At 40.4% G+C, this 13,953-nt stretch overlaps 1 protein-coding gene across 3 annotated transcripts in view; it reads left to right on the forward strand.

The window, feature by feature from the left end:
- Positions 1-13,953, forward strand: part of jade2 (jade family PHD finger 2) — a 233,884-nt gene that overhangs the window by 193,644 nt on the left and 26,287 nt on the right. For 2 of the 3 annotated variants that reach the window (XM_080307268.1, XM_026183096.2), the window contains exon 12: positions 11,874-12,005. The exons of the other annotated variant lie outside the window; for it this stretch is intronic. In XM_080307268.1, the coding sequence (XP_080163394.1) occupies positions 11,874-12,005 (132 nt within the window). The remainder of the gene's footprint in view (positions 1-11,873; positions 12,006-13,953) is intronic. 3 annotated transcript variants of the gene reach the window in all.

Consider the following 13,953-nt stretch of genomic DNA (forward strand, 5'->3'; position numbering starts at 1 on the left):
TGATGTTGGACGATTCACGTTGGGAACCATAGCACTGTTTTTCTTGGCCTTCATGCATTCCTTATACTGGAGTTTGTAGTTTTCAGGCACTATCTGACTGCCATGGTTACAGTCATATTCAGTTGGAGCAATTTGGGGTTCAGTATTTTGCCCAAGGAAGTTCAGGAATGTGGACTGTCCAACACTCATTCTAGGCTGCGCACAAAGCGTTTACAACTATAAGAATCAGGTTTTTCAGATACCCTTAGTTTCCCTTCCATAAACTGCACCACTCTTACTCCCTTTATGGGCTTGTTTCCAGCTTCTTTAACTCACCTAAAACAGATCCACTACCCTCTGTCCGCCTGTCTGTCTCTCATAGTACTTCATCTGTCATCCATGCTCTGTCTGCCATTCTGCATGCCTGTCTGTCATGTCGGGGGCTGCCCGCGTCATGCTTTGTGAGTGCTAGCATGGTTTCAGCAAGGCGGAAAGGCATGCGGGTGATATCCCAAGTGGTCTCCCATCGAGACAGAGAAGCTACACAATGCTGAATGCATAAAGCAGAAAACTGCATTTTGTAGCAAGAAGCACAGAAAGTAAATAAAAACTAATTGAGACGAACTGTGTGCAGAATTTGAAATGGGGAGATTCCCCAAGCCTTTACATGTTTACAAAACGGATGGTCAAGAGTTTTTGTCATTGCTAAATTTTAAAGTATAATTCAAATTTTAACTTGTTCCGCGTGAGGGATGTGAATTAGCTCTCTCCTTCTGTGGCCTCACTTTAATGATTGGTTTCTGGGCTCAACTGCTTGCTTCATTTGTATTTTCATTATATTCTGGATAGGTCCAAAATACAATGGGTACCTACAGTTACACTTTTAGATATTTTAAATGGGGGTAAAAGACTTTCTTGTAAGAATTAATGACATTAGATACTTTGATGTCATTTTAATTTTACACCAGTGATTAGAAGCAGAGAATTTCTAACAGCAGCTGTCTGACAGCAGTCAGTCAGCTACCACAATCAGCACAAATGTACAGTTTCTGATAAGCTTTTGTTTTGATTTTAACTTTGCTCCCAGTCTCTTGTAGTAATCAGTTGAAGACTGATGCCATCAAGCGTGTATGTCCTCTTGCAAATTAGGAAAACTAATACATGGCCATGCTGAAGTGTTGTCAAGCCTGTTCTTGCTGTTAGCTGTGAAATTAAACGACAGGTTTCGTTGAAGGTAGGTGCAGAAAGGAAAACGCAGTCCATTTTCCATTTTGCATGAATGCTAAAAGGTCATTTGAACTCATTTTTGGGTTGCTGGTAGACAACATGATGGCATCGTAACATCTAATATAGATAAAAACCTTCAGGGGCACACGTTGTAACCATGTGCCACGTTTGCCTCTTCAAGTCCTAATTGTGTAGGAGGTGTTGGCAGCCAAAGAAACAAACACACACTCACAAACAGGGATTTTGCATATTGTAGTAAGAAGCTGTCAATTTATGGTCAAAACTAGGATATGGGAATTGTTTTATTTCAATTCTGACACAATTAATATTATATGTGGGCTTTTTGTCAAGAAGCGGGTGAAAATTATTTTAGCAGTTAAGCTCCTTTCCTTTTCATTGAGGACTATCTGTAGGTGTGCTGTAGGGACAGTGGCTGTAGTGCAGTGTAGTAAGTGAACACGCTCTGGTTAAGCCAAGGTAACATGTTCTTTTTAGGTTTTGAAAAAGCTTGACTACTTTAAAGAAAGCCATAAAAGAAACTCATATCACACTTAAACCTCCTCTTCTCTTGTCAGGCCTTTAGAATAACAGTATTTCTTCCTTGTAACTACTAAAGCTGGAGCTGGAGTCAGGTTTCCTTATTAATTTTGTGCTGGTTTAAGTTTTATCTATCGCTTACCAGCCTGCATTGCTCATTCTTATGCGTTTTTTTGTAATTTGTCAATGTAACAAATTGTTGTACAGCACTATGCGGGTAATATTTTTTGCCTTTAGTGGACACACCTGCAAAAACAGCTCCAGTTATAATCCCCATTGTAGGTAGGACTTCTTGAAAGTGCATACACATGCTCTCACGCAGCATTATTATTATGCAGATAGTGCACTGCATTTATATTCTGGCTCAAACCCAACCGTGACAAGCTGACAGCGGTTAGTATTGGCCTCTCTGATCTGCTTTCAGCAAGTGTGTGTGTGTTTATGTGTGTAGGAGTGCGAGGAAGACAGAGAAAATAAGGACAGAGGAAGACGAGGATGGGAAGGGACAAGAAGGTAATGGGATGAAAGAAGTAGTGGAAGAAGAGAGGGAAGCTGAAGTAGCTACAATGAGAGAGAAATAGCAAAAGGATGGAACAAAAGGTGGCGAGAGGGAGGAAAAGACAGTAGGGGAGGGGAGGAAGTGGGAAAAAACTTTCTCACATTGCACTAATGAGCTCAGGTAAGAAATGGGACACAGTGGCTACACACATACATAGACGCTGCAGTTCAGTGCGCCTAGAAAGAGGGAAAATTAATCATACACTTCAAAAAGACAAATCCCCCGGTGCTGTTGCACCTTCTAAACAAGAAAGGGAAGGAGGTTTTCAGGGAGGGAGTAATACTGTGGAGATTGAGAAAAAGCAAACAGCAGAACGTATAAAAAAAAAAAGTTTAAAAAAGAAAGCCCAGATCTGACAAAAACATGTTTAAAAAAAAAGGTCTCTTGTGCTGATGGTTGGATTTGTGGAGAGATTACAACCTGCAGGGAGGAAGTTTCCACACATTCAAGCAGAGCCTGCAGGCGTCCTTGAAAACCCACAGACTAGTTTTTTCTCCTATTGCATGCTGTAGAACATATAAAAGAACAAGATAAGATTAGGAAAGGGGGGGTTGTTGGAAACGGTCGCTGGGAGATCAGAGGATAAGATGGTGCTTCTGTCAAAACAAAGAAAGAAATTATAATTTAGAAGCTGTGTGAAGAAGCGTTCCCTCTGGGAGCTCCCTCAAAGATCCCCCGGCGTTAATGGCCTCTGCAGTTTCAGCAACAGCCATAAAATAAATTGGAAAAACGGGGGAGAGTGTCGAGGAGATGTACCTGCGCTGTTTTACAGAAATGGGGGGAAAAAAAGTTTCACGCAGTCATACATAACTCCTACAACCTTCACACCAGCGTCAAGTGGTTTTACAGACCCACCGTCCTTGGAATTCACATGGATAAAGATTTAGACAAATTTCCTAAATGTATCTTTAAGAGGGAAAAGTGGAAGACGAAGATGCATGCACTCACCAAGTGTACATTACTGTTTATTAGGGCATACAAAGACTAGCTATCAGGTCACATGTATTGCTCCAAACATGGCTTTTCCCCAGCCTCCTTTGTCTTCATGGTCTTGATTTTTACCACAGTGCTGACTGGAAAAATTTTTTTTTAAATGGGCAGACTTTCCAGGAAATTTCCAGGAATTAAATGATACCAATAACAGGTCGTCTCTGTTTAAACAACAGAGGTTTATAACACCAGCTGGCTCCCCCAGTGATTTAAGTCTGTCCTGTTTAAAGACCAAATTATTTGAATGCGTGTTTCAGTTTCTGAGTTGCTTTAGATTCGGGTAATAGATGTTTGCCAGCAATCCAAGTTCTATTTAAACATTTCTTTGCTTTCTGACAAGTCGTAGTGCACCTTACAGGGCACCGAGAACTGCAGCGGTAAAGAGGTACTGTGTAAATTTGCCCTGCCAGCAGTGTAATCTCAATAAATTTACTTCCCTCTGTAGGTAAGTCAGGTTTAAATAGCTGATATTTGAGGCTCCAAGGTAAGCTTTTGATTTACTCATTTCTGTTGTGGAGCAGCGAATTCAAGAAAATCTTTTTTTACTCATCTGGCACATTTAATGCAAAACCTGATGTTGAGACAGGAAGGTATGCCAGCTTTGTTTTTGGTGCAGATACAGGCGAAGTAAGGAAGCACATAGTCGTAGATGCTATCTTCTCGAAAGGAGTCTAGCACCGATAAGAACCGCGTATCACAGCAGACGTCTGAATGAAAAGAGCCTCTGTGTTTCCTTTGAGGAACAATAAAACAGTGAAAAGTGGAGGAGTGGAAACATTATGGCAGAGAGAAGTGTAAAAAATTTCATAATTTAACAAAAAAGCTAACCACTTTCCCTCTTTATTTCAAAATTTTTCGTTGGTTGGTTCAGTTCGTCTAAAATTTTAATTCTGCCATAAAGACGACTTTTAATGACCTCCCCTGTTTCTTTAATTACAAGTTTTGATACATCAGAATATATCAGTAAAGATGAGATTTGACAACCAATTGAATAGGTTCACTAACTTCACTAGAAACCCCTCTGTTCATAAAAGAGAAACAAGAGTTACCTGTAGTAGGCATCCAAATGGGAAAGAGTTAAGGCTCTAAAAGGTTTTCCACACCATTAACCTCCAATAACTTTAACAGTTTTCACTTTATATAACTTTTCAAATCGAATATTTCCAAGTATCCTCCTGTCTTTGAGGATGTCCAGCACACGCCTGCGTGTAAGACCTTTTTGTGTTTATTGCTGACTGTTTTTATAGCATCACCATCCCTTTGAAAATGTGAATATTCCTAAATAAAAATGGAAAGATTTTTAGTCCACATAAACACACAGTACAACCAAATACTCTGCCTTTTTTCTTAACATTTGGCGTTGTGCTCTTACTGAACTAAGCTTTCACACTCGTCTCTCTGGACACACACAGAGGTCGTCTCAGTGTGAAATCGCTCTCTGGTCTCTCTCAGCTCCATTCATGCATGTCCTGCTCCTCCATGCTAAAGTAACCATGAGGACAGCCTGCTGGTGGCAATGACAACCACACACACAAGTAACACACACGCCTTTAAAAAGGTCTATTCTGGATGTTACAGAGCATCTATGATATAATACTGTGTGTATTTTTTGATATAAGATCAAATTTGATATAAGATCAAATTGAGCGCTCAGCTACATTGAATCATTCAGCCCATCATTTGGCCTGACCCCTTTGGTCCTTACTAAATAAATATCTCAGCAGCTTCTGGATGATAAAAGACTCTGTAGAGACGTGCCCTGAGCTTTCCTCTAACTCCTCCATGAATTTGACATTTGTGGTTCTGAGTGAAATACCTGAACAACTATTGAACAGGGCGCAAAAGACATTCAATCCAGATGAAAAGTCTCACTCAGGGTAAAATGTAACAAACCTGATATCAATTATGTTTCATGTAGACCCAAAAAATGTTTAAAAAACACCTTATTAAGTTTACTTTATGACCAAGTTTCTAATAAATGACTCCATAGTGTGTTTATATGTGTATTGCTTATGAACTCCTACAGCATTCTCATACAGATGTATGGGATAAATAGCATTATTATGATTAATAAATAAGTATTTCTTATCTTAACACAAAGCTCGGTGCACTGTCATGTTTACCAACCAGCTTTAATGGTTGTTTCTTCCTTTATTTAAAAAAAAAAATCAGTCTTTTGTTTTGTTTTGCTTTGTTTTTTGCAGATTTTCACAGAAAATGTATTTTTTTAATAAAAACGAGGAGACTGGTTTTAAACTGGTTTTAACGAGGAATTAAACTTTGTTCCATTTCCTGCTGCGAACTGCACAACAAGGGTCATCTGGTGGTAAAAAATAAAAAAAAACAACAGCTGCTGCTAATAAAAAGTCAAAAGAAGAAAAGAGAAATGTGCTCGCAAAAGAGCTGCTGCTCATTATGCGGCACATAAAAATAATTAAAAGCGATAAATTGGGCTTTTCTGTGTTTTTAATTTTCACATTACAATTTTTTTTTAAATCCAGTAAATTATTTGCTGTACTGTTTAGACACTCGCTGTAGTTTTCAGATAATCTATTTCGACCGTTTCACCCTTTTTAAAACCTCGCTATGATCTCGCAGCTGCCACCTGCTGTACTGGTGCATGCATGCGCACACAAGCATGTATATATAAACATGATGCACAGCAGCAGGAGAGTCAGTGAGCCGTGCAGTCAGGACTCTGTTTGTGTAAACAGCGAGAGCCTGTTACAACAAGACATTCCAACATTAAGGGCTCCCCATGTTATACAATGGGAGGGAGAGATGGAGATCATCACTGTGCTGTATATGCGAGGCTCACTGAAGTATGACTGCATGGGTCTGCGCCGTTTCCTGGCCTGCTGTGTGTGCAGACATGTGTGTGGAGTGTGCATGTGTTTGTCATTATCTGGTAAACGTAGAACTCGGCAATCCTCTTTCTGTTCAGTTATGGCATCACAAATAATGGGCCTGAAATGATTAGCCAGTTATGAAAACATTTTGATAATCCATTAATCATTAGGGTTGGTTTTTTGTACCGAGCAAAAACACTATCCATTATCTAACTCCAGCTCTGATTGTTACACACAGAATATCTTGAAGGTTTGGGTGGACAAAACAACCAATAATAATATCTCACATTTGGGCAAATTTGCAACAGTTTTTCTTAGGTAATATTCTGACTACCAATTAAAAGAGACAATGATAAACCAATAATTAGTTTCAGCCCTAATTGAATTACTCTCAGTATAAGAAAACATATTTTATTGTAATGTATTATTACACCATATTTTTTATGTAAAATCACCGGAAAAACCAACAAGCACCTACACAGCTTTTCACTTGTTACATTTTTAGTTATTGTTGAATGAGCCCCTGAACCCTTATTTATCTATTTATGGACCTTGGTGCAACTCCTGCATTCGTCCACAGTCTGAAACGAGCCGTTTTAGATCCGTTTAAGACAGCCTTGTCCTTATTGGCTGTCCCCCACAAGCACAAGGTTTGAATAACAAGTGGGTGGAGCTTCTGTGGTCACAGCTAGGGATGTGCAACCATATTGGGGAAATCCCTTCTCTATGTCATCATACAGACCCAAGAGTAGAGGAAAACTATTGGACATTCTGCTCATGTTTAATATAAACATCCATCATAGTGACAGTATACAGTATCTAGGCAAGTAAAGAAAAACATGTTAGGTGAACCAAGTGCCCCTCTGACCCTTTTTAGGAAGCAGTTACCTTAAAACAGAAGACTGACCCTTCAGTGTCTTATTTATTAAACACAGAGCTTCTCACTAAATAATACTTGAATGTTTTTGTTATTATGCACCCGTGACATTATCTTCTTAATTCTCTGAGGTCTAAGTCATTACCAGTGATAATCCAGCCCTGACCCTAACTGTGGGCAATTAGCACAAAAGCATTTTTGTTTTTTATTTCACTGTTCTTACAGGTTTGGGCAATAAAGGACCAAAGAAAAGAATCACCTGCCTTACTTGCATTAAAATCTACTTCTTTTTTTCCATATGATCCATTTTGGCTCTTAAATTTAAGGTAGAGTTACCACCCAAGGTAAATAACAAAGGATTTTTACATATGTGTTAAATGTTGTAAATGCCCCATCTTTTTATTTGTCTCTATCATGGCTGGCACCGCATATGAAACACTGGATTGCATTGTGTCTGTGAAGGTTCTCAGTCATCCAGGTCATCGTAGTCAAAGGAACTTGCAAAGAAAAGCGTCTGGACTTCTTTAAGTTGCTTGAAGACGTTTCACCTCTCATCTGAGAAGCTTCTTCAGTTCTAAGGTCAAATGGTGGGGAGTCCCAGATATAACCTAGTGGGAGTGACCCCCCACAGAGGGACAAAAGGACCCCCTGATGATCCTCTAATCGCCTGAGCCAAGGTGTGAAACTGGGTGTGGGTCCCAATCAGCCAGAGTTTCGGGTGAGCTCATTGTGAAACCTGGCCCCACCTTATCATGCGAATTCCTGAGGTCAGATGGCCCAGGATGTGAGTGGGCGTTAAGGCGTCTGGGAAGGGATCTCAAAACTGGATTATAGATGGCAGAGAGTTGGTGTCGTAAACCCCCGCCTCTGTTCAAAGATGGTCGCTCACAGTGGACATAGATGGCTTCTTTCACTCCTCTTTCAAACCATCTGTCCTCTCTGTCCAAAATGTGAACATTGGCATCCTCGAAAGAATGTCCTTTGTTCTTAAGATGCAGATGGACTGCTGAGTCTTGTCAGACAAAAACTGGTTCACCCGAAAGACAAAACGCCAAAACACAGACTTAACAATGTGGTGTATGCTGTACAGTGCAGCGAGGAATGCCCAGACCTCTACATTGGAGAGACCAAACAGCCACTTCACAAGCGCATGGCACAACACAGAAGAGCCACCTCCACAGGACAAGACTCAGCAGTCCATCTGCATCTTAAGGTCAAAGGTCACTCTTTCGAGGATGCCAATGTTCACATTTTGGACAGAGAGGACAGATGGTTTGAAAGAGGAGTGAAAGAAGCCATCTATGTCCACTGTGAGCGACCATCTTTGAACAGAGGCGGTGGTTTACGACACCAACTCTCTGCCATCTATAATCCAGTTTTGAGATCCCTTCCCAGACGCCTTAACGCCCACTCACATCCTGGGCCATCTGACCTCAGGAATTCGCATGATAAGGTGGGGCCAGGTTTCACAATGAACACACCCGAAACTCTGGCTGATTGGGACCCACGCCCAGTTTCACACCTTGGCTCAGGCGATTAGAGGATCATCAGGGGGTCCTTTTGTCCCTCTGTGGGGGGTCACTCCCACTAGGTTTACACCTGGGACTCTCCACCATTTGACCTTAGAACTGAAGAAGCTTCTCGGATGAGAGGTGAAACGTCTTCAAGCAACTTAAAGAAGTCCAGACGCTTTTCTTTGCAAGCTCCTTTGACTGGATTGGCCACCTACGGGTTACACTGTAGGCTCTGCAAAGATTCACTAAAGAAGTCTAAATCAGACATTACACCTGAAAGGGTTAATAAATTGCATTAATAGTTTAGTAGGAATCGTGATATTGTGCCTCACTGAGGATCTTTTTTTCTTTTTGTTTTGTGCATTGTCATTACAAAGAACTAGGCTTCACTTCTTTCTGTAAGAAACATCTATGTCTTCCACACTTTTCAACCAAGAATCAATTTTACCTGATGTTTGCCTGAGTAAATGCGACTGGGCTTGTTGCCTCTGCCTTCTGTGAGGATTTATGGCAGTTGGCAGTTTGCAGCAGCTGACTGAAACTACACTGGAAATGAGAATATTGAATATAAAACTTGATTTATCTTTTATTTAGCTCACTTTTTTATTTATCTTCCAGGATTCGTGTTTGACTGATATTTTTGTTAACGTTAAACTTACCCCATGCGGGACTTCACAGAACCCCTGGCAGTACCACCATTTGACAAGCACTGCATTAGACAGTATTACAGTATCTTTCACGGTGTGTACTTATCAGTGTTTCTTGTGTTTCCTGCCACGCTCCCTGCTGAAGGGAGTGAGCGAGGTCTCCTAGAGCGAGAGGACAGCTCCCAGCAGGGAGGCGCTCTGCAGGGCTCTGTTACATGCCATAAAGTGTGTGTGTCAGCATGCTCGCAGGCCTTGAAGACTGATACACAACTGATGCATGTGCTTTTTGCACACATAAAATGTGTCTAAATGGTGGGCTAGGCTGTTAGGGAGACTGAAGAACACACACTGCAATTCTGAACAATCCTAAATAAAATGATAGTTGACAGAGACCCCCCTGCTGTCCACATCAACCCAGAGGCATTTTGCTTATCGGCAATATCTTGACAATATAAGAATACAAAACGGCTTTTTAACCTGAATCCACTCACGTAGATAACCCCATGACTAGACTTTGTTTTAACTTTTAGGTTAACTGAGGTAACATCCATCAAGGCCACATGGGTCCACATGGACAGCCTTACCCTGAAACTTCAACTGGAATACTAAACAACCTTTACAACAAGCATTAACATGCGCCACAGTCAGCTGCGGTTTATCAGAGTAGAGCAGAAGTGAAAATGAGCTGCTGAAGATGAACTGTGGCTCCAAACCACTAAACCTCATTAGAAGGGGAGTCACATTTGGCCAAGCTGATAAAAAGGTGTAAACCTGTCACCAGGTCTCATAATAACGCTGTCAAATACAGCAATAAAAACGTGTTACTATAGCTGCATGGCAGTAAAACCGATTAGCAGTGAAGGTTTCTGTTTGGGCTGTTTTGTGCACTCACTAACCACCTAGGTACATCTGTTCAACTGCTCGTTAACACTAACATGTAATCAGCCATTCACACGGCAGCGCCGCAGTGCATTTACACATCTAAACATGGTAAAGAACCGCTGAAATTGACACCGCGCATAAAAATAGGAAAGAAAGGTCATTTAAGTGGCTTTAAACATGCCATGACTGTTGGAGCTGGTCTGAGTATTTCAGACGAGCAACAACTGCATATCAGTAACTGCTGATACGCTGGGATTTTTCCATACAGTCATCTTTAGGATTTACAAATCCTAAAAAAAAGATATCCAGCAAACAGGAGTTCTGTGGGGTAAAAAGCTAGGGGAGACTACTTCGAGCTGATAAGAAATTACCTTTTACCAAGGTATGCAGATGACCATCTCTCAACACAAAGATGTGGTCTTCTGCTGCTGTAGCCCATCAGCGGCAGAAGACCACACTGGGAGGCTACAGTTGACAAAGGCTCGTTAAAATTAGACAATAGAAGAAAATATTGCCAAGTCTGATGGCATTAAGATGGTAGCGTTAGAAGTTAGTTTAATTAGCATGAAATCCTGCCTTGCGTCACACAGTTAACCACGATTACACACGGTTTTGGGCATCCTAGTACCAACTTGTTAAAATTCCACAACCCACCTGAGTGTTGGGTTGACCTCATGGCTGCTTTCGATCAAAACGTGCGCCATTCACAAAGTTCAGATCATCTAAAACTAGTTTCTTAAAGATGACATTGAGTTAACCGTACTCAAATGGCCTCCACAGTTATCAGTCAAATAGAGCACCTTATGAATGCGGGGTAACGAGAGATTTGCATCGATGTGCAATGACAAATCTGCAGCAACTGTGTGATGGGATGTTGGAATGTTTCCAGCAGAAATGATTAATTAAGGTAGTTCTGAAGGCTAAAGTTGGCCCAATGCGTTAGTAACAAGATATACCTAATAAAGTGTCCAGTGAGTTTAGTTAGGGAGCTACTGTGTCTGAGGAAGGGCATGCCTGTCTAAACTATCAGTAAATCACTGGTCCCTGAATGGTTGTAGGGAGTTTCCGCTTGTTTTAGTTGTCCTTTCAGGATCAAACTTCTATCATTTTTTGTTCAGTCTCAAAAAACAGAATTTTTGGTGTGCAGGCGGCTGTTTTCTCTCGAAAAGCTCTGCTTTCTTAGCACCAAACAGCAGAAAGACGCTATCAGCAGCTACCTCAAACACAGTGGAGCTTTATGGAGCTTAAGAGCTTCGTATTTCCCAGAAGAGTCAGTAGAGACCAAAAACAGCAAAAAGAGAGAGAATATTTGAGTTATGTCTGACATTACTGAATGATAATATTGCTCTTTGGAGGCTACTTTTCTTAAACGGTGAGGGCAAAATGTACTTCTCAAAGGCCTGTTTTACACTCTGCCAAACTTTTCCCAATATAACATTTTCTGGTGTTTTTTTTTTCTTCCTTCAGAAATTATTCGTCTCATAAACTACAAGGAGCTCCCTCTGTAAAACTAATTTTCCTTGAGATTGAAATAATATTGGTGTCATGCAGTAATTTTTAAATTATATAAAACAAAGAAATACAGCTTTCTTTTTTTATTCTTATCAATTGTTCAAATAAGGACAAACATGCTCTTAATTATGTATCTTTTTGCACTATTTTCTCCAACTTGAAACTTCGCTTTCTTACTCAAACTGCACCTGAAAAGAAGACATTCCCCAAGCTCAGTGACACTTTTTGGTTAAATCAAGATTAAATTGAATAAATCAACTAAATCCCTAAAATGGGCCTGTCTTCTGTGTCTCCTTGCAGAGAAAACCCAGAAGGGAGAAAAGAGGAAGCAGAATGGAGTGAAGGATAAAGGGAAGGAGAGAAGGAAGAATAGTCCTGAGAAGAAAAAGGAGAGATGGAAGTCAGAGAACGGCTCCATGCTTAAAGAGCTAGGTACATTGTGTGTGCGTGGGTGGGTGGCTGCGTTTCCTGCAGTGTTTGCAGTTTTTCCAAACTACACGTCATAGGCTGAACCTGTGTGTGTCTGTGTGTGTGTTTGTGCATTTGTATAAGAAGGTGCCCACAGTTTTGTAGCCTTGATGCTTGATATACAATCCCTTAGTGCAAAACACCAAGACCTTACAAAAACTGAAAATCTAAGGATTTTACAGTTACACTTTGCCCTATAAACACACTATTAGATGATTTTGTCTTGAATAAATTATTTATCCGCTAATAATCAGTTTTTATACTGCCACTTTAGCATCCTCTCCACACTCTGTGTGTGTGCTATTTTGCCTTTTTTAAAATTTTCTTTTACAATCTTCATGCCTCCATCACGCCTTTTCCGTGATAGCTGCTGATCAGCTGGCAGGTCCGATGGCAAAATCTTTAATAGAAGCTGACAGCAGGTCTAATATGATCTATCAATCTCTGGGCAGCGTTACGTCACTCACAGAGAGAGAGGGAGAGATTAAGAAGCACAGTGTGGTGTAGGGATACACGACGACTGTTTTTTAAAATCATGTCAAGTAGAGTTTTAGTTATAGAAAAACTAGAAGGACTAGTTATGGTCAGACTGGGAAATGTGGAAATCTGTATGTATAAGCTTACAGACCCTAACAAATCAGATATTTATCATTTATTTGAGAAGTAAGTTTTGGTTGTTGTTGTTTTTTACTGAAACTTCGGAATTTCAGGATGTCCCAAAGAACATTGTCTTAATTTTTTAACAATTTAAACACTTGAAACATGTAAACGTTGCCACCTCACAGTAAAAGGCTTCTGGTTTTGAATCCACCGGCCAGTACAACCTAAACAGCCCTTCCTTAGTGTGTGTAAATATGCAGGTTGGTGTATGTAGGTTGGTACATAATGAGTCCACTTAATTTTTTAGTCTCTTACAATGGGGATCTGTATATACAAATGGTGGCTTAGGAATTACTAAGCAATTAATGCAAAATTGCTACAAATGTCAGGATATTTGGTGATTCTAAGTGATTCATAGGTGTAAATGTAATCGTGCATGATTGTCGGTGTCTATGTTGGCTCTGTGACAAACTGGTGACCCTTCCAATGATGTACCACACCTGTCACCAAGGGACAGCTGGGATAGACTGCAGCTTCACCGTGAGCTTGATTTAGACAAACAGTTAAAAAAATGGATGGATGGATGGCAAAAGACAGAAAACAATTCCACAGATAGAATTAAAAAAAAGGCCAATCATCAAGACTTTAAGTGGTGCTGTAAAAAGAAGGTTTAAAACTGTTGACATCTACGGTGGGAGTCTTTAACTCTTTGCATCAGCTGTAAATTCAGGTTACGTACATTTTTCAAAGCCATTAAAGAGCAACTTGCATCACTTGGCAAAATGTAAAAAAACTAAATAAAGTAGGAAAAAATAGACCCAGAAATGATGGTAAAACTAAAAAGAGTAAACAGCTTCAGTGTGACAGGAGGCCTTTCATCGTTGGGATAAAGATGGAAGATAACGGCTGGCTGCCGTGTCAGATGATCCATCCCTCATATGTGGCTGATTTTTGCAGCCACCTATGATGCTCAGAAGATGGATATTATATGGAAATTGAGCAAGCGGCTTATACAGATTTTTTTTCTCCTAACATTGACAATTTATAGAGATATTTCGAGCGCACAGCGAGTCGAAGCGAGTGAGAAGATAAAAGCTCAGTGACTCACTCGAGGACAGTTGAGAGACGTTTGATGGACACGCTGGCGGCTCTGGTGATTGAATCTGGAGCTTTTAAGTTGTCAACACAAGACAAGCCACCTGCCTGACTATTGAGGTGCAAATTAACATTTCAATGCGCTGACATGCATATAAAAGTCAAAAAAGATACTCTACTCTAAAACAGTTTGTCCATCACTAAGCAGCAAGAGAAG

This window comes from Astatotilapia calliptera, chromosome 10, assembly GCF_964374335.1.
Source record: "Astatotilapia calliptera chromosome 10, fAstCal68.1, whole genome shotgun sequence".
NCBI classification, from domain to species: Eukaryota; Metazoa; Chordata; class Actinopteri; order Cichliformes; family Cichlidae; genus Astatotilapia; species Astatotilapia calliptera.